Below are 27,246 nucleotides of genomic sequence, written 5' to 3' on the forward strand. Positions count from 1 at the left end.
ACTGTCCAAAGGTTTTAAATAGAATGCATTGATTTATTGTACAAGTACAGGTTCATTTCCTAAAAGGTACAATTGTCTGAATCAGATGCATTGCAGTGTTATAATCTAATGTGCTAATATAATCTCTAATATAGTCTCTTCATAATCTTATGAATGATTACACTCAATCCTTTATCCTCCATCCATTTGTAGAATTGGTTCTCGTAAATCTATTCCACTGAAATAAACTGTAAAAATGTTATGAAAACACATGGCTCTGACTTAGGAAAAAAGTCTGATTTCATAACACCATCTAGTGGTTGCTTCTGGCAGTCTATGAAACGATGAAGGAAACCATGAACATCATTCGATAGTTTTTAATATTTCCAGTTTTTTTTACTAAGATCATTAAGCATGACAAATTATTCACTTTTAAAACAATCAGTCTGAATGGATTTCCTATACGATCACAAAAATGTGCTAAAACAAAAATTCGGTAGCTACATTGAAATAATAATCATACATCCTTCTATTGCAACGAAAATCCACAAAATAAATTGATAAAGCATATTCTAAAATATATGCATGGACCATGTGTGATAATACTACCATGTTAGCTTCATTAAAGTAAGACAAATTCCGATGGCACATAATTTTCCCACAAACAGTAATTACTGCTTCGTTCCATTTGAAACTGTATCAATCATGTATCAATCTGCAAAATACTGTAAAAGTCAACAGCAGTAATCGAGTATAAAAATACTTATTTCATTGTAGTGAAGAATGTACTTGTTCCGAATGCAACATCAGGGTTGTATTCAACAGGCACCAAACGAAAGAAAACTGACTGAAACAGATGGGGGGACTATCTGGACTTGTCCTATAAGAACCTCTTTTTTTCTTTCCATTGCAAGACGTTTTACCACAGTGTGCCCTAATGAATACGACCTTGTTCTTCAAGCTAGTTTGATTTTCATGTCATTTCTTGGTAATTAAGCCCCACATGGTAGAAAAGATCCTCAGGCATATATACACTAGTGGTTTGTATTAAGTGCAATAATTGAAAGGCCCCTTTTCTCAAATCACTAGTATCAGAATCACACATTGGTATAGCTTACTCATCAACTCGTTATTCACTAATCATATTCATTACCCCACAAGCACAAACTCTCTCACACCTAGACAAGAGACAGGCACACCATTGTTCATTGCAAACCACAACTGACCCGTCAATCACTACTAAAGACAACCGTCCACAGTACATTAGCGTCAAATGCTGTGACATGCATGATCAGAAATTATCCAGATTAAAAATGGGATTCAACATATCTCAACAAATCGAGAGATTTTCAATGTACATGATCCAAAGAGCTTGATTAGATCACAAGGATCAGTCATTAAAACCCCTTCATCTTTAGGCCACCTCGCATGCTCACGACAGTTTTGCTTCCTCTCCATCTTATGTTTTCTCAGACCTTCGATTAAATCCATTAACTAGGCACAGGGTATATCAAACTCATAAACTAAAGTACTAGTTTAATACGTCCAGTAGAATGATTGATTCATTAGCAGCACATCAGTAGAGGTGGGGTAAGGAGGCTGGTCTCCAATGGTTCCCCTTTAAAAATGTTCCACCACCTGTGGTTGGTTAAACACAGCCCCTTCTGATTGGTGGACGGGCGGCGGCGGCCATGTTGTGGTCCCACTGTTGGATTGGTGTTGTTAGTGTGCTTCCCATCCCTGTAGTGGAGGGGTCAGGTGAGAAGGCTCAGAGGACATCTTACAGCTTGGCCTGCAGAGGTTTCAGGTACTTGTGGTAGGACTCGTGGACCTAGAATAGAAGGTAGGGGGGTCAATTTGAGTACTCTGCAGGTAGTCTCTTCCACCCACCGGCTACCCCTCTCTGTCGGTAGCAATAGCCTTGGGACTAGGTTACTCTGCAGGAGACTTACTACTACAGCAAATCATTCATTAGATTGCCATCATTGTGTAGTTTGCCTACATAAAGAACACAGAAATCATTTGGCTCTTGATCATAATCTGAAACATTTACAAGGATAAATGGTTCTCAAATGGCCTGTTCATGTTCTTAATAATATATATTTTTTTAAATAAGCATAAAATTAACAGTAAATGTATTTTCTTCATCTCAGTTTCTCTTTTTTAAGGCTCGCTCAATGAACTCTGACCTCTGTCTTGTTGAGAGGTGAGCGGCGGGCCCACTCGAACATGTGCTCATAGACGTTGCCGTCGTAGCGTCCCAGGACGGAGTTGAGCATTTCGTCGCAGTAGTCGAAGGCGTCCACCAGGGCCACGGCGTTGGGCCTCAGCTGGGCCAGAAGCTCCTTCAGACGCTGGGACACCTGGGAGAGCTGGGGCACACTCAGGAGACCAGTCTGGAGTGAGGAAGTAATTGTCAGGTCGTTATTGTTAAAGAGAATGTGTTCTCAATAAATAAGCAATAATAGGCTAAAATGTTCAAATGTCATGACAAACGAATTAGAGCCTTTATATGTAGGATCAAATCAAACAAATCGGAAAGTTAGAGTAAGAACATAACTGATTGCAGCATTACCACAAAAATGGAAGGGAGAGAGAAGATAGGGAACTTGTTTGCCTGCCATATATTAATTTGTTTCTAAATTGGCTGAAAGGAATTGGCATACATAGAAAAATATACCAGTTTCATTTGAGGACAAAAAAGTTGACAGCTGTGCCATACAGGTTGCAAAATAAATGGGAAGAGATTTTCGATGTACCGATTCCATGGCACATGGCTTATGAACTGGTATAAAAAAAAAKAGTTTTTCAATTTAAATTATATAAAATTTTTGCCACCAACAGAATGCTATATATATGGGGTATGCAACAATCTCAGCTCTGTAGATTTTGCTGCAAAGAGACAGAATCAATAGATAATTTATTATGCCATTGCCCCTATGTAGCTTGTTTCTGGTCACAGGTTCAGGAAAGATTTWAAAAAAAATCAAGACATACACTTAAAATTAACCTTACAAATAGCAGTGTTGGGCGATTTGGAAAGCCTTAGTCAGTCAATAAATAATACTCATAGGAAAGGTTTTCATCTTTAACTCACAATCTGTGGATACTAAATGATTAGAAAGGTTAAAAAACGATGTAAAACATCACACAGCACAATTAAAAAATATATGGCACATAGAAACCAAACAAGGATGGTCTATGGTGTTGGATTCTGGGTCAACTTTGAACATGAGATATTAAAGACTTGATAGATCAGACGCATAGTATATAAAGGAGTGAGATCTGTAGAAAGACAAGAGTGGCTGTGGAATGTGCTGGGTGGACGGGAGAGTCACGGGAGTGCAATAGGTGAGACGAGAGGACATCTGTGGATTAGGCGAAGGAGGGGTTGAGCTCAGATCCCCTGAAGGGAGAACTAATGGTTATATTATCCTGTTACATCTTATGGTTCAACAGGAAGAGGGTAAGGATTGGAGAGAAGGAGGGGTGTCGAAAGTGGAGTATATATACTTGTGATGGTGAGAAATGTTTTTTTTGTCTGAATACAGCTGTGTCGACCCTTTGGGAAGAATTAAACTTCGTTAAGCTTCTCTCGTGTCCGTGAGTTATTTACTCTGAAAAATTAGAACCTAACAATTGGGATGGGCTGAGAGTGGCTGAGTGGTGGGGTTAAAGAATTAACGTTTGGTAATGTATTACTGTTATGTGACTGCTTTATTTAAAAGTACCATGTATGTAAAAGGTGAATGCAAAAGCTGTTTAAAAAAACAACAACATTTGTCCTAAAAATATATATATAAAGGACCAAATGTAATATATATATATATATATATATATACACAAAAATAAAATAATCTTCCTTTAATAAGTGATACAAGTACGAGTGTAATACCATGTCTTGCTTAAAACATCATACATGACGTTATAAAAATGAATATAGACTTTAGTACGGGACCCACTTTAGGTCACATTGAAATTCACATCTTTTTTTCAAGTACTAGAGTATGTATGTAGTCCCTGTATTTTCCCCTGGGAGATAGTCTGTGATTGCCAGTTGCCATGGTGGTGGTTACCTGGAGGAAGTCTCCACTGTGCTGTTGGATGCCCTGGAGGGCATAGAGCAGGGCCAGGGTGCTGAGGACAGAGTGAACCCCCGTGTCTCCTATCTCCCCCAGCTTAGCTGCAAACAGCTTCACCACCACATAGTGACAGTGGGCCTGGACATGGAACGGGAGGAGGAGAAGAGATGGATGAGAGTTAAATGAGGACCAGAGAGAGAGGAGGAGGAATGAGACAGGAAAATCAAATTGAAAGAAGGAAGCAGAGGGGAAGAGATAAGAGGGATGGGGTGGGGCTCCCTCCCGAAAAACAACACATTCCATATCCCAGGTTGTTAAGGTAACTTACATCAGAGGCTCTGACCAGGTCTATAGCGCTGTTGTTCCAGGCATCTTCCTGACTGACTCTCTTCTGTAGCTCCTGCTGAATACTCTTAGCTGCCAACTCAACCAGCCTAAAGACACACAGAGAGGCATTGACATGGGAAACCTTTAAACAAAAACTGATGCATGGCTGTCCATAGAGTACAAGTACATTTAGTTGTATGCTGGTTTGCTGGACTGGTGGACCATTTTAGCTCAACCCATTGCATTGCCTGGCACCAACTAACACATTGCTCTGATTAAAAGTCTCTGCCATATAATGAACAGCCCTTTGGGACTTAACGAAGATCAAATATCTAAATGGGATCTATTACCATTACATTTTGGTTCGTTTGTAGGCCCACTTACTTGGCAGCTCGCAGTTTGTAAGCCTCCACAAGGCTGGCCAGGTCATTGACGTTGACTACAGTGGGTCGGGAGGACACAGACTGGGGCTGCAGGCTACGCTCTGACTCGTTCAGGTAGGACACGATGCCACTCAGCTGGTGGCCTGCCGACGCCTGCCGGTAGCTCTTTATCAAGAACCTGGGGAGTGAGGGATGCAAACACGTGAGCAAGACGGTGGATGGGCACGAAGGTCACACACAGACAAGAACACACACAAAGTAGAGATGGGCGATAAGGCCAAAATATCATATCACTATATGTTTCTAATTTTTGACGGTAATTGACGGTATTTTATGTTTTGGTATAATAAAAAGGGTGGCAACAAACACATTCTAAGTGGTTTTAAATGGGGCTTTCTCTCTTCTGATTGATTGTATAAAACAAATAATTTCAGCCTTTTCATCAATTTCCTTCACTCATTTGTTATAGTTTCCACCCTGTAAAATATTTGTTTTTGTCTTTGTATGCCTCTATTGTGACAAAGTAACTTTTCGTTTATGAAAGTACTAATTCTCCTCTGACCATGTCTTTTCAATGATTTCCAATGGCAGTTCTTACTTTCGCCACAAAAGGCATTGTGCTGATTTCTATGGTGCTTTAGGAACCCCCACTGCCTCACTAGCCTATTTATAACCACAAAATGACATGTGCGCACCTGAAGCTCTTGCTAGGAAATGATCAGATCTCAACCGTTAGCAGTCTCTTACTGGCGGTAAGAACGGACGATTGCAATCATTTTTCAAGTTTCATCACTCAGTTATTTACATTTAACAAACCAAGCATTGAAATACCAGTATGTAAGTTAAAGTAAAAATCCAAACCGGTCCATGCTTTAATACTGGTATATAGTAAAACGCTGTTTACCACCCAGCTCCAACTAAGGACACAAAAACTCATACACACCCATTCATTCGGTCCTAGTCTCACTCACTCCCATTCACCCTTTCCACTGTACACTTCACACTTAGCAGTGCTTAGTTAGATCAATGCTTTGTTGATAATTACTACCTTTGATGTGCAGGGCGCAATATCACACAATAGCTTTTAATACTAGGCTTATGTGCCGTGACTTGCAAGTATTGAAATACATTGTAATGTGTGTTTGTGTGAGATGTATAATGTGACTAATTGATGTTTCTGATTCAGCGAGGAAAGAATGTGTCATTTCAGGGTGTGTGTCTGTCATATCTGTGTCTTATATTTGTGTTTGCGTCTGCATTTGTGCGTGCATGTGCAAGTGTGTGTGTGTGTGTGTACCTACCTAGCGGTCTGCAGCATCATGACAGTGTTCTCTCCCTCGTAGGTGCACGTGGGCACGAAGTTAACATAGATGTCTGGGAGGGCGCTGCAGCGGGAGTAGCCATGCCCGCCGCACGCCATGCGACACACCTCAATGCCCGCGCTGGCCGTCCATGTGGTGAAGGCCTTCAGGCCCGCGGACAGGGCATGGAGCTGGGCACAGGTCAGACGATGGCACAGGGTTATGCAGTTAAATTGACACAGGATGGTAGAGGATGGGCACAGGGTACAGTTATATTGGCACAGAAAAGGAGCAAATAAAAAATGACGTCATTTGTTAATATGAATGAGGATCTTTTGTTTTAACCCCCCTAGAGTTGATTGACGCATCGGTGCGCCAATCTAAGTTACATAACAACAAAAAATCCCCATAAAAATCAATTCCATATGTCAGCTTAGCACTCCCCCCCCAATGTCTTAGACTAAAGAATTAACACCAACGAAGCCCGTTGTCAAAACACCTCCATTAGACTTCTGCTGCTTAAAATGGATGAAACATTTCAAGACTATTTTCAGTGTTATCCCATTTTTCCTGGTCAGGTCACGTGGTTAGGAAAAAACTCGGGGCCATAGCCAGCCTTCTTTCATCATGTACTATATCAAGAGGAGGTATTTACTTAGCTTGGATACCAGTCTGTTTAGCTATCATTCCACTCCTTGTATAGCATGACACGACGTGGAATGTTAGCAAAACAGATTCTGGATTTCAGGCTAGTAGTTACTGTAAGTACCTCTGGTAGTTCACTGAAGTCTCCCTGGCTGATGTCTCCAGTGATGCGGTGGTAGACGTCGTTCATGTACTGACCCACAAATTTGTAGGCATAGGCTGTAGCCAGCAGGGGGAACAGCTTGTACTGTTGGGTCTGGTAGTCCATGATCTGGGGCTCCGGCTCTCTGGAGGAACCACAAAATAAGAATATAGACTTAGACACAAGGTTAATGGTTCGCTATCTTTTATATGTTAGTCTTTGAAGAACATTGAGATACACATATTATATGAGTAAGGCTTCCTAATATCTACCCAAACTCTATGTAATATCTATCTACATCAGCTCTCACACAATTAGAAGAGTATAGATTTTGTTAAATGGTAAGGGTTCTAGTACTTTGCTTTCTATTCTTGTTTGTGTCTATGAGTGTGTTACTTGTGTATGGATGTGTGTAAGTATATGTGAGTATTTTTGTATTCCTTTGACTATTTATGTATGTTTCAGTAAATGTGTGCATCCAGGGTCATGTTCATTAGGCAACAAACGGATGAAAACGCACCGAAACATAACACAGGAAAGTAGTATCTGTACAATAAGAATTTAGATTTCCATCTCAAAATATTTTTGCTACAGTGTGACCTACTGAACATGACCATGGTGTGTCCAGAGCTGCAACTGACCCTGGGCGTATCTCAGACTGGTGCCGTACGGAACTGTAGCGGATGGCGATAGTGCAGGACTTGGCGAGGGCGCGGCCCGCTTCCCCTACGATCATGGACCTGATGAACACCATGGTGCCGTAGGTCAGCTTGTCACTGGGAGGCTTCACGTACGTACCGTCTGCCTCCACCTGGTGGGGGAATACATACTGTCTGTGGCAGTGGAGGCTCCTCAGAGGAGGAAGGGGAGGAGCATCCTCCTTAGTAAATTTCAGAATCTTCATTTTTTTTAAAATGAAACTACAATAAATATCTTCACGTCACCAAATAATTTATTAAAACACACTTTTTTGCAATGTAGGTCAGTAGCCGCAACAGCACTATGTAGGGTAGCACCATGGTGTAACCAGAGGACAGATAGTTTCTGTCCTCCTCTGGGAACATTGACTTCAATACAAAGCCTAGGAGGCTCATGGTTCTCACCCCCTTCCATAGACTTACACAGTAATTATGTCAACTTCAGAGCTCTTGCAGCATGAACTGACGTTGTCCACCCAATCACAGGATCAAAGAATGAATCTGGTACTGAAAGCATAAGCTACAGCTAGCTAGCTAGCAGTGCATAAAATGTGGTGAGTAGTTGACTCAAAGAAAGAGAAAGAACAGTAGAACAGCTTTGAACAAATTCATTTCTTTAAGAGAGTGAGGGAGAGATAGAGAGCTAGCTATATGTCGTTGTATTTTTTTCACTTAGCTAGCGAATGCAGTTAGCTAGTTTAGCCTACTCAAACACCCGGCTCAAACAGAAACATATTCTATGTTAGCTAGCTGGCTAAGGCTATCCAACACTGGAACTCTTCAAAGTCAAGGTAAGCTTTTCGTTTTATTAATTTATTGCCACCGGGGCCCAATGGTGTAACTGCTAAACTGCTTTCTGATTGTACACTGTACTGCATGATTGTAGCGGGTTTACTAACACGTTAGTTCTAGCAGCTATGTAGACTAATATGCGAGAAGGAATACAATAAACAAAGTGATCATGCTTTTTGTATGTGACTGTATGAAAGTGAACTCTGTTCACGTGTGTTCAGTGGTGTATTCATTCTGCTGATTCTGTTGAAAAATGTTTCTTAAACTGAAGCAAACAGAACGGGGATAAAATACCTGAATTTGTCCAATATAAACCCATGTTTGCCACTGTTGGACTAATGATTACATCTTAGATCAGCTAGATGCAGGCAAGAGTGTGCAAGGCGATATTGAATGTCACTGTCACCTTGATTACAAACATGTATCTCTACCTGTGTGCACCTACGTTGTAATCTTTCATTCATAGGCTAGGGATAGGAAAAAGTTGAGTATCATGTAGTAGCCTAAACCTATCGATGTTACATTGAGCTTGGAATATAAATGGAATATAAATGACAGTCATTCAATATGCTGTAATAGAAATAAGGCTCATAAATCTTTTTTTTTTTTTTTTTAAACGTCCTCCCTCATCTTAGACAACACCGACCACCACTGGTCTGTGGTATACAGTACTAGGACAATCAGGTAGTAAGTATACGTTCTCTGTGAGGAATATGCATACAATGTACTTCAAAATCAAAGCTTTGTGACAGCATTAGAATCAACCAACAGAAACAAAGAACAGTGTCTCCTTGAAATGTGCTTAACTTCCCAGTCGCTCACCTTTGCATATTTCATCAGCATGTGTTCGCGAGGAATTCGTACGTTCTCCAATTTCAGGTAACCATTGTCAACCTCATCAAAGCCAAACTTGGGTCCTATGTCCCCTACCACCACACCTGAGAGAAAGAGAGTGAGTTCACTAGACAGTAGGCTACCACCACACATGAGAGAAAGAGAGTGAGTTCACTAGACAGTAGGCTACCACCACACCTGAGAGTGAAAGAGAGTTCACTAGACAGTAGGCTACCACCAAAGCTACATACAGAGACACAGACAGACATACTCACAAACACTCTCTTTTTGACGCACGCACAGCAGTATGTACAGTACCTGGCAGTGGTATGTGTGTGTTCATACTGCGGAGAGGTACGATGAAGGCCTGCAGTCCGTGACACTTCCCCTGGGTGTGGAGCTGGGCCAGAACTATGGCGTGGTTAGACGTCTTACCCACTGGAGAGAGAGCGAGAAGAGAGCGAGACGGACAGGGAAAGCGAGAGAGTCCATTACACTCCAATGGATTCATAACATTAGCTATGTCAGTTCTCAATATTCAAATAACTTGATTGAAATCATTTGGTAGTTATTTAAGTGTCTGGTCCACACTACAATGAGAATCAGCAGTAAAATGGTCTGATCTTGTTCAGCAATGTTGTGGAATGTGTTTTCTTCAGAAGCTAAGTTCACATAATTTACTAGGGATTGGTTTGATTGTACTCAGACCCCTTGACTTTTTCCATATTTTTGTTACATTACAGTCATTCTAAAATGGATTAAAAAAATTATAATCCTCAGCAATCTACACACAATACCCCATAATGACAAAGCAAAAACAGAAATACCTTATTTATACAAGTATTCAGATCCTTTCCTATGAGGCTCGAAATTGAGCTCAGGTGCATCCTGTTTCCATTGATCATCCTTGAGATGTTTCTACAACTTGATTCAAATCCACCTGTGGTCAATTAAATTGATTTGACATGATTTGGAAAGGCACACACCTGTCTATATACGGTCCCACAGTTGACAGTGCATGTCAGAGAAAAAAAACAAGCCATGAGGTAAAAGGAATTGCCATAGAGCTCCGAGACAGGATTGTGTCGAGGCACACATCTGGGGAAGGGTACCAAAATATTTCTGCAGCATTGAAGGTCCCTAAGAACACAGTGGCCTCCATCATTCTTAAATGGAAGAAGTTTGGAACCATCAAGACTCTTCCAAGAGCTGGCCGCCCAGCCAAACTGAGCAATCAGGGGAGAAGGGCCTTGGACAGGGAGGTGACCAAGAACCTGATGGTCACTCTGACAGAGCTCCAGAGTTCCTCTGTGGAGATGGGAGAACCTTCCAGAAGGACAACCATCTCTGCAGAACTCTATCAAATCAGGCCTTTATGGTAGAGTGGCCAGACGGAAGCCACTCCTCAGTAAAAAGCACATGATAGCCAGCTTGGAGTTTGCCAAAAGGCACCTAAAGACTCACAGACCATGAGAAACAAGATTCTCTGGTCTGATGAAACCAAGATTGAACTCTTTGGTCTGAATGCCAAGTGTCAACTCTGGACGAAACCTGGCACCATCCCTACGGTGAAGCATGGTGGTGGCAGCATCATGCTGTGGGGATGTTTTTCAGCGGCAGGGACTGGGAGACAAGTCAGGATCAAGGGAAAGATGAACATAGCAAAGTACAGAGAGATCATTGATGAAAACCTGCTCCAGAGCACTCAACCTCAGACTGGGGCAAAGGTTCACCCTAAGCACACAGCCAAGACAACGCAGGAGTGTCTTCGGGACAAGTCTCTGAATGTCCTTGAGTGGCCCAGGCAGAGCCCGGACTTGAACCCGATCGAACATCTCTGGAGAAACCTGAAAATAGCTGTCCAGCAACGCTCCCCAGCCACCTGACACTCAATGCTGTAATTGCTGCCAAAGATTCTTCAACAAAGTACTGAGTAAAGGGTCTGAATACTTATGTAAATGTGATAATTTATTATGTAAATGTGATAGTTTTATTTTTAATAAATTATCTAAAATTTCTAAACCTGATTTTTCCTTGTCATTATGGGTATTGTGTGTGGATTGAAGGGAAAAAAAACCTATTTAATCCATTTTATAATAAGGCTGTAACGTAACAAAATGTGGAAAAAGTGTATGTGTATGGGCCCTGAAGCTAAAGTGTGTCCGTGTACTCACGTCCCCCAGGCCACCACTTGATGGAGGTGATGGTCGGGCTGTTCAGGACAAACTCCTGGGTGGCCGGGTCATATGTTGCCGTGGTTTCAAGCCCCCTGAGGTGGGTGCCTAGGCAACGAGAAAGACACCAAGGCCCCCAAACAAACAACACGAAAAACGAGTTATCACTAAGTTATGGCAGGAGTACATTGATGTTTTCAAATATTATGCAGTGCAAAACTGACACAAGACTAGCCATCAATCTCAACTAATAACGCAACTTCAAACTTTTTTTTAACCACCAGTTCCCTCACGGGAAAAAAAGTTATTCTATTCTATATTGGAAAAACCTTTGTAGGTGTTTGACAAATCGAAACCAAAGAAAATCCAATCTATTTCTTACAATTTGCATAGGTGTACGGTTTAGGACTGTCAAAGTTAACCCCCCAAAAATTTATGCTGTTAATTTTGCTTCTGTTTTAGTTCTCAGGTCAAAATATTTAAGCAAATGATCCCAGTTCTAGTAGCAGCTGCTTGTGACTAGTTGATGAAGAACATGGATCAGTAGCCTAGGCTAGATCTAATAGCTGTATTATATTTTACATGAACTCAGACATGGCTGAGCTGTTGTTAGTTTTCTGTGGAACTCATAACATTGTCAGACAGGTTTAAATGCTCTTTGTATCCATAGAGCCAGGTCTTTTTTCCCCATATAGTCAACCCTCCAATTAGAAATTGGAATGAATTAAGCGTTAACAGTACTTGTGTGTACGTGGGCAACTGTTAAACTTCAAGAACATTGATAAGAGGCAGTAGGCCTACTTAAACATTGAGACCGTTAATAGCCAGCTGTATGTTCCAGTGACTTTTGTGTTATGGTGAAACATTTTGATACAGAATATTTTGTGTTTCTTTCCTTAACAATCAAAACATAGTATGCCTTTAACTAAACGCCACTAATGCAATTCACTATTTTAATTGTTTGACAGCCCTATTACGTTTATACAGTGAAGTTACGGGTGATGAAGGACATAGGTTGTCTGTCTTTAAACTCAATATACTTCCAAACACAGTAAGGGGGACAAAAGGGACAGAGGCGGTGGAGGGTACCTGTTTTGGAAAGGAAGTCACTGAGGATGCTTTACAAGTGGGCATGCACGTTCACCGTGGCTGGCAACAAGACTGTGTGAGAACCAGGGGCAGAGCACATTGCAAAGGGAAGCCATGCGTAGCTGTACGGCCAACAACACGCACTCTCCAAGCCAGCCAGTATTAATGGTTTTAAACAGAGTAAAGGCCAGAGTGAAATGTCCTTTAAAAAAATAGCATTTAAAAAAGACCCAGTGCAGTCAAAAATATTATTCCTGTGTTTTATTTATAATTCCACACTATGAGGTTGGAATAATACTGTGAAATTGTGAAAATGATAATGCCCTTTTAGTGCAAGAGCTGTTTGAAAAGACCGCCTAAAATGTCAGCTTCTTTTGGCGGGATGGAGTTTTGGAATGCCTGGTGACATCATCAGGCAGTAAATTAGTACCAAACATCTCTGCTAATAACAGCTAGTTTTGAGTATCCCCTCCATACTCAGACCACTCCCAGACAGTCATAGCAAAATTCTTGTTTGATAAATTGCTCTTTGCTAAGAAGCCATTTTTGTTTCTTTTTGACCATTTTAAATTGAAAACAATCACACTAAGGTAATTAATTGTTACCCAGAAACAATTTGATATTGAGATAAAAACGGCATCATTGGACCTTTAACAACACAAACGTTTTGTCGGTGGAGACGTTTTTACACAAAATTCCCTAACGAGTATGGGAGAGTTCTCTGGAGGCTCGACTCAAATGTTTAAGAGGGTGGGCATGCATCTCTTGTCCACTCCACAGAGCATGTGGGTGACGGGAGGTTGGTGATCAGGTACGGTTTGTTCGGCATTTTACCGTGGCCCATCTCCGTCTGTGCGTAGGTGCCGATGATCTCCAGGTTCCAGGCGGGTATGAAGAATGTCTCCATCTGCTCAGGACTGGCCTGGTTCAGCAGGGTGGGCAGGAACATTGCCAGGTGGAGGTCCAGCGGCTCTGACCGCCCACGGTGCACACAGCTGGGGCAGCGCCAAGGGGCAAGGAGGGGAGGGGGTAGGGGATAGGAGGGTAGTTTGGAGGGAGAATATGGTAAAGGAAGGATAGGGTATTGTGGGGGCATGCAGTATAAGGTATAGCCAAGGGGGGGAAATAATTTTTAGGCATAGAATAATAGACCATATAATGGGACATGACAATGGCGAGATGGTTGGAAAAGATGGGAGATTAGAAGTGTTAGTAAATAACATTTTGGAGGCAGAGAGGATAGATGAATAGATGGAGGGATGGATGAAGGGATGGGGGGAGTGCAAGAATTCATATAAAAAATGTAAAACAACTGTGAGATAGTCATGCAAACTGACTGCGGAGAACTGAATAATCTGCATTTAGACCTGGCTTGAATCAAGAAAAGGTTGATTAAGTTCATTCATTCAAAATAACTTTCTCATGCATGATTGTATTTGCCTGAAATGTTAAGTTCCAAAAGCAGTGTAACCTGTACTCTCTCATTTCACTGAAAAAACATTTTAATTCCAAATTAACTGTGAGGCAAACTCTGGGCTGTGTTCATTAGGCACCCAATGGAAGAAAAATGACACAGGAAGGGACTAACTGGAGTTGGGCCATTTAGAAATGGCAAATTTAGTTTTACATTGTTAAAGTATTTTTTATTGCACGGCCAAATGAACACAACCCTGAGGCAGTAAAATGTCAAATGTGTGATAACCAATAAATCAACATTATACTCTATGTCTATGCTAATGCTACCAACTAGTGCAGTGCAACTAGCAGTTTCAAAGCAGACTCTTTAGTCCAGGGGTAGGCAACCCTGTTCCTGGAGGGCCACAGGTACTGCAGGATTTTGTTCCAAGTATGCACCACACCTGACCAATTGCGCTAATTCAGTGACTGCCTAAATTCACACACCTGGTCTTCCAGGTTGGTTAAATCAAAAATATAAAGTGCCTGCGAAACTCCAGGATTACGGTTGCCTACCCCTGCTTTAGTTTATAAGGGTGAAGCAGTTGTAAGGGCATTTAAGGTTAAGACAATAGGCAGTTTTCCATTGACCCAAGATTATTCGACAAAAGCAATGTGCGATATGTGTTACGGAAACAGCAGGTCGCATAGCGGTTAAGACTGTTGGGTCAATAACCGAAAGGTCACTGGTTCAAATCCCCGAGCAGACTAGGTGAAACATATCTGCCCTTGAGCAAGGCACTTTTGCTCCAGGGTCGCTGTCAATAATGGCTGATCCCTGGCCGTGACCCCACTCTCTGAGGGTGTCAGAGGGAGTGGGAAATCAAAAATAAACAAACTAATTTCCAATTCACACATACTTACACACTTTTACATGTGCGAAATAGGACAAATGTAAGCACCTACCTAATTATTATTAATAGATATAGGAGACATTTGCTACCGATCGGCAACATTTTTATAAGTTCGACAGGTGGACATTTCCTTTGTCGAACTTTCTTCATTGCGACAGATGATGATGGAACCAGTGTTTTTCTAATAAATGCTGATTGCCACAAATTTGAAGGTACACGGGCATGTGACGTTGTCACGTAACTATACAAATAATGTTTCTTTGCAGGAAAAGGATTATCCTGACTTTCAAGAGAGCCTGAATTACTTACACCTTGCTTTTCTGGTTGGCTGGCAAGTTTCACCATTCAATTATTTCCGATCTACAGGAGTGCAAGTTTCACCATGGCACGGACGGTGGCGATACGTTGGCACATGTGAATTATTATAATATGGAAAATATTAGTACATTATTGCATTCTATCCATGCTGGCTTTCGCGGGCTACCTGCGACATGAAACAGATAGGTGAGAGGGCATACAGGGTGTTGCCAATTTATTAATGTACAATTTTCCCAGTTGGGTAATGGAAACACTGACCACTACATTTTTATTCAACACTTTAGGATTTTGCGAAAAACAATGTTGAGGTGCGAGGTCATTAAATCCAGCTGTTTTTATTGACAATTAAATCATTAAAATGGAAACGCACGACAGCAGGCAATTGTATCCATTTTCTATGCAAACTTTTTAAATGTTGGCACAAAAAAAAAATCACTTGAAAAGTTCACGGAAACCTAGCTAGTAAGTTGCTGAGAAGAAGTGAACCAGAATAGAACTACAAAAGAAGGCCTTCAGAATATTCTGAACAGCCAGTCCTGGACATTCCCTGGAGTAGTATTGTCATGGAAATGCCATGGTTACGTGATCGTGAATAATGTCCACTTCGCAGCGTCATAGAAGTGAAACATTGGCAACAAGAGACATCTGGCATGGCAGATTTCTCTGCTTTCTGATTAACAATGGGATATTCAGGGATCTGAAACTCAACCCACACTACATGTTCTTTGGCAGGACACAGTGCGTCTTCCCTATGAGTTGAGACTTCAACAGACAAGAACAATTGTTAGGCCTATATTCATTCATCCAAGCCATTCATTCACAAACAGCCAAACAATTAGGCCTACATCCATCCACTCGAATGCACAATTCAGAATGTTAGTTCATTTGCTTAAAAAAGGTCCAAATTCTACAGTGTTAGGGTTAAGGTTACTCATTGTAATGAGTAGACTAGATTCAGAGCAAATGGGGAGTAGGGGAAAAATCAAGAGTTAATAGCAATCAGAGTTAAATGACATAAGCTTGGAAACAACTCATTAGGCTAATAGGCCACTACTAGCAGAAGGAGAGGAAATAAAAGGGGTTTGAGGAATGGAATGAAACTAAAAACTAGATGAGAGACATTTGGGTTCTTCGGGAAAAGATTTTTAAATATTGTTTAAGCGCATTGTTAGGGATTTTTTTGTCCTTCAATTGTTTCTTTTGTCACCTTTTCCAAGGTATTGGGCAGGTTATGAGGACTCTAAAAACAGACTGGCAATCATGACATTTTGAATCCAGCATATTAGTTTCGGCTATTCAGTTTAGCTAAGAACTATTGAGTTATGCCTACTGTTTGGGCACATTTTGTCTACACAAACAACTACAGTGATCTGTCAAACACCTACAAATAATCACTTTCAATCTAAATGTCCACCCCATGATTTGAAAACAATATTAAAAGAAAATCCTACGTCAAAGATCGACAACTGTCCATCCCTAAGCATCCCCGTGAGCCTTTCCATAATTCAAACATAACTAGCTAGCTAAATATAAAACAATTGCACAAGTACTTTGTTGTATAAATTGTGCTATTACGTTATCATTATTATAAATTCTCTGTAAGGAACTGACCGTGCCCCAACTCTGTCTGGGCGTAGGTGCCCAGGGCCTTGAAGGACTCGGCCAGGGGGACCCACTTCTTGAACTGCTCCTTGTTACACTGGGTGTACAGGGTGGGGAGGAACATGACGAAGTGGAGCCCCAGAGCCTCCTGATGGTTGCCCCGAAACACGCTGAGGGAGGGGGACAGACACACAGGTTGACGGATGGACAGACTGGACCACTCAGCAGGTTTGTGGTGATTTTACTCGTTTAAAAAAAGGGGAGGTTCTACCTAAACTTGTCCAATAAGAAGGTGCATTTTAGTTTTCCATTTCAAAGTGTTTCGTGCCTACTTAAAATGACCCAGGTTTAGGGTTGACACTAGTGTCAACATGACCTTACTGTAAAAGCAGGATTCTGCAAGATTCTGGTAATTAATCATGGAAGTCTATAGGTATGCTAGCATAAGCTACTGTACCTATAGACTTCTAGTTTTGCGCTAACGGTAGTTAGCATTCGCTCGCAAAACTACCTCTAATGTCATTCATACTGCACGCAGAGACATAAAAATAGTACCCACGAGTTTCTGACTCTGGGTAAGTAGAAAACTGCTTAATTGACAGAAACTTGCAGTATCCCTTTAAAGACATGCTCTGGGTCTTAAACGACCACTAAGTATTTTTTTTAACTCCCCTTATGGGCTAGATGTGTCAATGTGTAGTTCATACATGCATAATCTATGAGCAGAATTACTGTCTTACCTCAATTAGCCACAAAATCCCTAGTTTGAAAGCAACTGTCTGCAAGAAGCTGTGCAGTGCCATTTTACCCCACATGGGCCAGCCCCCTAGCAATTAGAGTTCTAGCCAATGAGCATCAGTTCCTCACCATTTGAGTGATAGCTAGCAAGACGCGTGCGCACACACAGTAGAGTGACAGAGAGCAATTATGTGGTGCACATATGTGACATAGTACACTATTTTTGGAGGCTTACTTTTGGCTCGTGAGCGCTACTTTCAGAAGTACTGGCTAAAAAGTATACAAAAGTACCCGAGAATCTAACACTTTAGAAAGAATATTGACATTGGACAAACCCAATCCCTTTAGTTTCACTATAAAATGTGCTCTGATTTGCCTCGTCATTGTCATATTGAGAAATAGATGTTTTAAAAGAGACTTACAAAGAGAAAATATAGGCTCCTGGCTGAGGCCTTAAATATGTAACTAACATCTGACTTTTATACTTGACTTGGGATAAGGCAAATATGCAGTTTGAACAAGTGAAAGGGTAGGACATAGCGTAGCCTGTGACCTAGTTTTAATCTTGATGTGACCTTTGCTCTGCCTAGAGAGATGGTGCTGGCCTGCAGCACATACTCCATGACTCTCACATACTAGGGATTGGGTTTTGAAATAATTTCACTATTCGAATAATATGATGAATTTRTTTGATATCCGGATTTTCGATAAACATGTTTGTTTTGTTTTTTTTACATTTGTTTTTTAAGCTGAGCACTGCTACGTGAGGGAGAGAGTCAGGCTCTCTACTGATGCAGTTGTGGAGGGGCCTTGTGTGTGATCAGAATGGAGGGAGCAGATGGAGGAAGATGGCTAATAAAAATATTGCCTAGTCAGACCATTATTCTGGTGATAGTCTTTACAATACAATAAAAGTCTACTACTTCTCATTTTGCTAACTTTTAATGCCATCATTGTACTACATCTTACATTGCATTAGTAAGGTCTCTCTCCACTTGCTACAGATCGAGTCTCTTTGACGCTTTGATTGGCCAACATAAAACAAGTTACATGAAGGCTACCGGAGGTCACACGTCATTAAAACTATATTGAAAAGTTTGTTTTATTAAATGAATCATTTGAAATGTCATGGTATATCCTTGTATGTAACAATGTCACATTCTAATTTCATATATATATATWTTTTTTTACTTTTCAGTGTTAAAACTTCCAGACGGGTTGACTCCAAGTGGTAAGAGTAGGCAACACCTCCGCCACACTGACCCTCAACACAGGGCCCTCCCAGGGGTGTGTGCTTACCCCTGTGTGGCCACGCACGACTCAAACTCCATCATCAAGTTTACTGACGACACGACTGTGGTTGAGGAGTTCAGAGACCTGGCGGTGTGGTGCCAGGGCAACAACCTCTCCCTGTCAGCAAGACCAATGAGCTGATCTTGGACTTCAGAAAACCGGCACAGGTGCACACCCCCATCCACATTGATGGGCCGTAGTGGAGCTTGTCAAGAGCGTCAAGTTTCTCTGTATCCTATTCACTGAGGAGTTAACATGGTCCCCTAACACCAGAACAGTCGTGAGGAAGGCACGGCAACGCTTCTTGGCCCCTCAGATCTTCAGCAACTTTTACAGATGCACTATTGAGAGCATCCTGACTGGTTGTATAGCCGTCTGGTATGGCAACTGCAACGCTCGTGACCGGAAGGCCCTGCAGAGGGGTGGTGCGGCTGGCCCAGCGCAAACCTGGGGGTGAGCTCCCAGCCATCCACGATGTACATGCCAGGCGGTGTCTGAGAAAGGCCCAAAACAAATGTCTCCAGCCACCCGAGATATGGACTGTTCTCCATGCTCCCGTCCAATAGGCTGGACCAGTGCATCAAGGCTCAGACAAACAAACTCCTAAACAACTTCTATCCCCTGGCCAAAACTGTTAAATGACGAACAACTACTGCTCTCCCTCTCCTACAGAATATCCACACTGACTATGACCATCCACAAACTCTAACCACTCAGACAACTTACGCTGCTGCAAAAATGATTATTGATCAGATTACTCCATTAAACTGCTGTCCATTGATTATGTATTGCCATTACCATTAATCTATACTGAACTAAAATATAAAGTGTTGGTCCCATGTGTCATGAGCTGAAATAAAATATCCCAAAAATGTTCCATACGCACAAAAAGCTTATTTCTCAAATTCTGCATAAATTTGTTTGTATCCCTGTTAGTGAGCATTTTTCCTTCGTCAAGATAATCCATCCACCTGACAGGTGTGGCATATCAAGAAGCTGATTAAACAGCATTATCATTACACAGGTGCAAGGATTAATTGGGGACAATAAAAAGCCATTCTAAAATTTGAAGTATTGTCACACAATGCCACAGATGGTTTGATGGAGTGTGCAATTGGCAAGCTGACTGCAGGAATGTCCACCAGAGCTGTTGCCAGAGAATTGAAGGACCCTGAAACTGACCCTGTATATAGCTACTGACTAGAGGTCGACCGATTATGATTTTTCAACGCCGATACCGATTATTGGAGGACCAAAAAAATCCGATACCAGTTAAATCGGCCATTTAAAAAAAAAAACTTTGTAATAATGACAATTACAACAATAATGAATGAACATTATTTTAACTTAATATAATACATCAATCAACTCAATTTAGCCTCAAATAAATAATGAAACATGTTCAATTTGGTTTAAATAATGCAAAAACAAAATGTTGGAGAAGAAAGTAAAAGTGCAATATGTGCCATGTAAAAAAGCTAACGTTTAAGTTCCTTGCTCAGAACATGAGAACATATGAAAGCTGGTGGTTCCTTTTAATATGAGTCTTCAATATTCCCAGGTAAGAAGTTTTAGGTTGTAGACTATTTCTCTCTATACGATTTGTATTTCATATATCTTTGACTATTGGATGTTCTTATAGGCACTTTAGTATTGCCAGTGTAACAGTATAGCTTCCGTCCCTCTCCTCGCTCCTACCTGGGCTCGAACCAGGAACACATCGACAACAGCCACCCTCGAAGCAGCGTTACCCATGCAGAGCAAGGGGAACAACTACTCCAAGTCTCAGAGCGAGTCACGTTTGAAACGCTATTAGCGCGCTCCCCACTAACTAGCTAGCCATTTCACATCGGTTACACCAGCCTAATCTCGGGAGTTGATAGGCTTGAAGTCATAAACAGCAGAGCTGCTGGCAAAACGCACGAAAGTGCTGGTTGAATGAATGCTTACGAGCGCGCTGGTGCCTACCATCGCTCAGCCAGACTGCTCTATCAAATCATAGACTTAATTATAACATAATAACATACAGAAATACGAGCCTTAGGTCATTAATATGGTAAAATCCCAAAACTATCATCTCGAAAACAAAACGTTTATTCTTTCAGTGAAATACGGAACCATTACGTATTTTATCTAACGGGTGGCATCCATAAGTCTAAATATTCCTGTTACATTGCACAACCTTCAATGTTATGTCATAATTACGTAAAATTCTGGCAAATTAGTTCGCAACGAGCCAGGCGGCCCAAACTGTTGCATATACCCTGACTCTGCGTGCAATGAACGCAAGAGAAGTGACACAATTTCACCTGGTTAATATTGCCTGCTAACCTGGATTTCTTTTAGCTAAATATGCAGGTTTAAAAATATATACTTCTGTGTATTGATTTTAAGAAAGGCATTGACGTTTATGGTTAGGTACAGTCATTCAACGATTGTGCTTTATTCGCAAATGCGCTTTTGTTAAATCATAACCATTTTTTTGGGGAAGTTGGCTGTCTTTGTTAGGAAGAAATAGTCTTCACACAGTACGCAACGAGCCAGGTGGCCCAAACTGCTGCATATACCCTGACTCGGTTGCAAGAGAAGTGACACAATTTTCCTAGTTAAAAGAAATCCATGTTAGCAGGCAATATTAACTAAATATGCAGGTTTAAAAATATATACTTGTGTATTGATTTTAAGAAAGGCATTGATGTTTATGGTAGGTACACATTGGAGCAACGACAGTCCTTTTTCGCGAATGCGCACCATATCGATTATATGCAACGCCGGACACGCTAGATAAACTAGTAATATCATCAACCATGTGCAGTTAACTAGTGATTATGATTGATTGATTGTTTTTTATAAGATAAGTTTAATGCTAGCTAGCAACTTACCTTGGCTTCTTACTGCATTCGCGTTACAGGCAGGCTCCTCGTGGAGTGCAATGTAAGGCAGGTGGTTAGAGCGTTGGACTAGTTAACTGTAAGGTTGCAAGATTGAATCCCCGAGCTGACAAGGTAAAAATCTGTCGTTCTGCCCCTGAACAAGGCAGTTAACCCACCGTTCCTAGGCCATCATTGAAAATAAGAATGTGTTCTTAACTGACTTGCCTAGTTAAATAAATCTGTAAAAAAAATACAAATAATAATAATTAAAAAGAAAAATCGGCCAAATCGGTGTCCAAAAATACCGATTTCCGATTGTTATGAAAACTTGAAATCGGCCCTAATTAAAATCGTCCATTCCGATTAATCGGTCGACCTCTACTACGGACTCTGGAACTGACCCTGTATATAGCTGCTGACCCTAGAACTAACCCTGTATATAGCATTTCTCTACCATAAGCTGCCTCCAACGTCGTTTTAGAGAATTTGGCAGTATGTCCAACCAGCCTCACAACCGCAGACCACGGGTATACCGTCGTGTGGACGAGGGGTTTGCCGTTGTCAACGTTGTGAACAAAGTGACCCATGGTGGGGTTATGGTATGGTCAGACATAAGCTACGGACAACGAACACAATTGCATTTTATCAACGGCAATTTTAACTTCTTATGGCTGCAGGGGCAGTATTGAGTAGCTTGGATGAAAGGTGCACAGAGGTGCCCATAGTAAACTGCCTGCTGCCTGTATAACAGAACTCATATGGCAGGCAAAAACCTGAGAAGTTCCACTTCCTGTTTGGATTTTTTCTGAGGTGGCAGATTTTCAACCAAGCTCTCATTGAAATTACAGCGAGATATTGATGAGTTTTCACTTCCTACGGCTTCCACTAGATGTCAACAGTCAATAGAACTTTGTCTGATGACTCTAATGTGAAGGGGGGCCGAAGGAGACAGGAATTAGTCACCACTGCCACGAGCTGACCATGCTTTGACCACGCACGTTCATGTGATAGGCAGCTCCGTTCCATCGCTCATCTGAAGTCAATGTAATTCTCCGGTTGGAACGTTATTCAAGATTTATGTTAACAACATTCTAAAGATTGATTCAGTACATCGTTTGACATGTTTCTACTGACTGTTATGGAACTTTTGGACATTTCGTCACGTTATAGTGGACGCGCTTTGTGACTTTGGAATTGTTTACCAAACGCGCTAACCAAAGTAGCTAATTGGACATAAATAACGGACATTATCGAACTAATCAAGCATTTATTGTGGACCTGGGATTCCTAGGACTGCATTCTGATGAAGTTCATCAAAGGTAAGGAAACATTTATCATGTATTTTCTGGTTTCTGTTGACRCCAACYTGGCGGCTAATTTGGCTATTGTTCTGAGCMCKGTCTCAGATTATTGCATGYTTTGCTTTTTCCYTAAAGTTTTTTTGAAATTTGACACAGCGGTTGCATTAAGGAGAGGTATATCTATAATTCCATGTGTATAACTTGTATTATCATCTACATTTATGATGAGTATTTCTGTTGTGGCTATGCAAAATCACTTGATGTTTTTGGAACTAGTAAATGTAACGCGCCAATGTAAACTCAGATTTTTTTTATATAAATATGAACTTTATCAAACAAAACATGCATGTATTGTGTAACATGAAGTCCTATGAGTGTCATCTGATGAAGATCATCAAAGGTTAGTGATTCATTTTATCTCTATTTCTGCTTTTTCTGGCTGCCATCTTTCGCTGGAAAAATGGCTGTGCTTATTGTGGTTTGGTGGTGACCTAACATAATCGTTTGTAGTGCTTTTTCTGAAAAGCATATTTGAAATCGGACACTTTGGTGGGATTAACAACAAGATTACCTTTAAAATGATATAAGACACATGTATGTTTGAGGAATTTTAATTATGAGATTTCTGTTGTTTGAATTTGGCGCCCTGCACTTTCACTGGCTGTTGTCATATCGATCCCGTTAGCGGGATGCAGCCATAAGAAGTTTAATGCACAGAGATACCGTGGCGAAATCCTGAGGCCCATTGTCGTGCCATTCAGCCGCCGTCATCACCTCATGTTTCAGCATGATTATCCAAGGCCCCATGTCGCAAAGATCTGTACACTATTCATACTCACCAGACATGTCACCCATTGAGCATGTTTGGGATGCTCTGGATCTGTGTGTGCGACCATATGTTCTCGTTCCTGACAATATCCAGCGACTTCGCACAGCCATTGAAGAGGAGTAGGACAACATTCCACAGGCCACAATAAACAGCCTGATAAACTCTATGCGAAGGAGATGTGTCACGCTGCATGAGACAAATGGTGGTCACACCAGATACTGACTGGCTTTTTGATCCACGCCCCTACCTTTTTTAAAAGGTATCTGTATTCCCAGTCATGTGAAATCCATAGATTAGGGGCTAATTATTTTATTTCAATTGACTGATTTCTTTTTATGAACTGAAACCTATTAAAATCTTTGAAATTGTTGCGTTTTGCGTTTATATTTTAGTTCAGTATAGTTTCAGGTTAAAACGTTTATTCGCCACGTGCTGGATATTGTCAGGAACTGTAATATGCTGTCGTACACGTCGACCCAGAGCATCCCAAACATGCTCAATGGGTGACATGTCTGGTGAGTATGCAGGCCATGGAAGAACTGGGACATTTTCAGCTTCCAGGAATTGTGTACAGATCCGTGTGACATGGGGCCATGCATTATCATGCTGAAACATGAGGTGATGTCAGGGGATGAACGGCACGACAATGGCCCCCAGGAACTCGTCACGGTATCTCTGTGCATTCAATGTGCCATCAATAAAATGCAATTGTGTTTGTTGTCTGTAGATAATGCCTGCACAAACCATACCCCCACCATGGGTCACACTTTTCACAACGTTCACGTCGCCCACACAACGCCATACACGTGGTCTGCGGTTGTGAGGCCGGATGGACTTACTGCCAAATTCTCTAAAATGATATTGGATGCAGCTTATGGTAGAGAAATTAACATTAAACTGTCTGGCAACAGCATGCCAATTGCACGCTCCCTGTCACATTGTGTTGTGTGACAAAACGGTACATTTTAGAGTGGTCTTTTATTGTCCCCAGTACAAGGTGCACCTGTGTAATGATCCTGCTGTTTAATCAGTTTATGGAATATGCAACACCTGTCAGGTGGATGGATTATCTTGGCAAAGGAGAAATGTTCACTAACAGGGATGTAAACAAATTTGTTCACAAAATTTGAGAGAAATAAGCTTTGTGAGTATGAACATTTTCTGGGAACTTTTATTTCACCTCATGAATCATGGGACCAATACTTTACATGTTGCATTTATTTCTTGTCTATTACTGCCCTGTTGGGTAGAGCTCTGAAGTTAAGAATTTCACTGTACTTGTGCATGTGACAAAACTTGAAAATAGGTGTATAATTACCCCCCCTCCCTCGATAAAAGTGATACTCACAAGTATTCTAATACTAACGTTCAGCTATTCGAACAAGCGTGCACATCCCTAACACACACACACAAACCTTTATAGCCACATGGCAGAGTGCCAGGGTCTTGCCCCATAGGCAATTATGTAACAGTGCATAAAACTACAGTACCGTAACATTCCTATTGCTTCACCATATATATATATTACAGACTTTGATCAGGAAGATACCAACAAACTCCTCATAAGATGACAATGCAATTACTCTTGAGGCTAATAGCAGGCAATACATTAGCATGGGGTGTGGAGAAGACTTTAGCATATAGGTGAAAGGCTTAGAGACTGTTTGTGTAATTCCAGCAAATGCTGTGTTTTGCTTCAGTGTGTCCAAAGCAGCATCAATACAGCCATCTGCGCTTCAAACCTCAAAACAAGCATGAGAGAAACCTCATCGATGTTTGTCATGCTGTGTTTACCATTAGAACTTCCTGTGAAATGTTAAGAAAGAAAAAAAACATCCATGAAATGTGTTAAGGAGTGATGACTGGAGGATACCGGGAAGTATGATATTTGCTTTGATCATCCCAAACCCTTACAGAATTCATACAGTCCATTGAAACCAAATCCTGCTTGTAAACAACAAAACTAGCCCAAATGATCTTAATTTCCTCACCTTTCATTACTTTCACCTGCATCGGTCATTACACCTAACAGGTTAGCTGACAGGAAGACATCTATGGACAAAAGCCTATATCTATTTTCACATTTCTAGTTGTGATGTGCAGGTCCATAGCATTTACACTGACGTCATTTAACAGACGCTCTTATCCAGAGCGACTTACATGAGCAATTATGGTTAAGTGTCTTCCTCAAGGGCATATCGCCATATTTTGGGATTCAAACCAGCGACCTTTCGGTTACTGGCCCAACGCTCTTAACCGCTAGGCTACTTGCCGCTCATAGCAGGTAGCTGGCCTGGGTCTGTGTCCCAGCCTTACCTCTTGTAGCAGTAGATTTCCTCAGGATCTGAGATGCCATACTCTCTGAGCTTCAGGATCATCTGGGCACTCTTCTTCACCGCGGCATCGTATCGCTCGCTCCTGGACAGGAAGTTGAGATCCTCACTTTGGAAGTCGGGGTCATTGATCACCAGTGACTCTGTGGAGGATATAGAAGATTGGGGGGTTAAGTCATCAGGGTAAACATAGCCTCTGAAACCCAGGCTTCTCACATAAGACGATTTTGGAAGGGTGGCCATGCGAGACTAGGTTGAACATTATGTGCAAATTGTGTAGTTTTACCATTGGATAAATACATGTGTCTAATATCATTAGCTACATTTCTATCTGCAACATAATACACCCCATATCATGTCTTATTTGTTTTGATTATGTTGCCATAATGAGTCCTGCATGGGGTCAACCATCACTATACAAACAGCCAGTCGGTCAAACAACGACTGTTGCTATATGAAGGGCTCAAGTGACCCTAACCTAACGTTCTAGCTAGCAAGGTTGCTGCTAGCTGGCTATGTTATCTGGCAATACACGAATCAGAGCCTTGTTTACACAAACAGTATGCATTTCGTAAACAGTATGCACAAGTTACAATGAATGCAAAAATTGGCCATCTTGTCATTGGTTCACAACTATAAACAGCTGACTGGTTATAACGACTGTTACAACAGATAGATAACTAACTGGCTAACCTGGCCTAGGCAGCCGATAGTGGCCGTGCAGATCTAGCGACCACTATCGGTTGCCTAGGCTATGTATAACCAACCTTCTCTAATGTAGGATAGCTAGCCAGTTGTCAACTTGTTTTGTTAGCTAGCTAGCTGCTAGTTCAATGTTTTGTTTACACTTGTTTCATGATGTTTTACCTCGCGAGAAAATATATACTAAACACACGAGACACAAAACAAGACATTCCAACCTTACCAATTTCTCTTCTTCTTTTGGTCTTCTCGATGCCTCCGTCCAGAATATGTGTGAGTTTCTCCACGTTAAATGTAGCATTCTCACGCTCTCTAGTTATGTCAGGATTCATGGCGAAATAAATAATATTTTCCCTTGCAAAAGACGACGTTGCTTGTGGCAATAAAAATGTGAGTTGTGTAACCTTGTGACCACAGGAACCGAGTTCAGCACTGTATAACTGGAGCCTGACCAACTCTTTTTTTTGGAGCCTGACCAATTATTGACAACTTCCTGAATAGC

The 27,246-nt window shown here is 41.3% G+C and overlaps 1 protein-coding gene across 2 annotated transcripts; it reads right to left on the reverse strand.

The window, feature by feature from the left end:
* Window positions 1-341: 341 nt before the first annotated feature.
* acox1 (acyl-CoA oxidase 1, palmitoyl) lies at window positions 342-27,076 on the reverse strand. 2 transcript variants are annotated; one of them, XM_023972642.2, is made up of 14 exons: window positions 26,968-27,076; window positions 26,026-26,185; window positions 13,281-13,441; window positions 11,358-11,465; window positions 9,502-9,621; window positions 9,172-9,287; window positions 7,501-7,670; window positions 6,842-7,004; window positions 6,073-6,263; window positions 4,773-4,949; window positions 4,390-4,495; window positions 4,056-4,199; window positions 2,169-2,375; window positions 342-1,810 (listed from the first exon to the last, which is right to left on the reverse strand). In XM_023972642.2, the coding sequence occupies exons 1-14, from the start codon at window positions 27,074-27,076 to the stop codon at window positions 1,760-1,762; spliced, it is 1,983 nt and encodes a 660-aa protein (XP_023828410.1). In that variant the 3' UTR covers window positions 342-1,759. The 2 variants fall into 2 exon arrangements, with proteins under 2 accessions (XP_023828410.1, XP_023828345.1); XM_023972577.2 differs by lacking the exon at window positions 13,281-13,441 and adding an exon at window positions 16,685-16,845.
* Between the last annotated feature and the right edge of the window lie 170 nt (window positions 27,077-27,246).

This window comes from Salvelinus sp. IW2-2015, linkage group LG1, assembly GCF_002910315.2.
Source record: "Salvelinus sp. IW2-2015 linkage group LG1, ASM291031v2, whole genome shotgun sequence".
NCBI lineage: Eukaryota > Metazoa > Chordata > Actinopteri > Salmoniformes > Salmonidae > Salvelinus > Salvelinus sp. IW2-2015.

Coding starts and splice junctions, on each gene's coding strand:
- acox1 (XM_023972642.2), bottom strand. CDS start 27,076: ATGAATCCTGACATAACTAGAGAGCGTGAGAATGCTACATTTAACGTG. Junction 13,442..26,025: donor GAAATCTACTGCTACAAGAG/GTAAGGCTGGGA, acceptor GCGCTGCCCCAG/CTGTGTGCACCGTGGGCGGT. Junction 1,811..2,168: donor CACCTCTCAACAAGACAGAG/GTCAGAGTTCAT, acceptor CTTCTATTCTAG/GTCCACGAGTCCTACCACAA.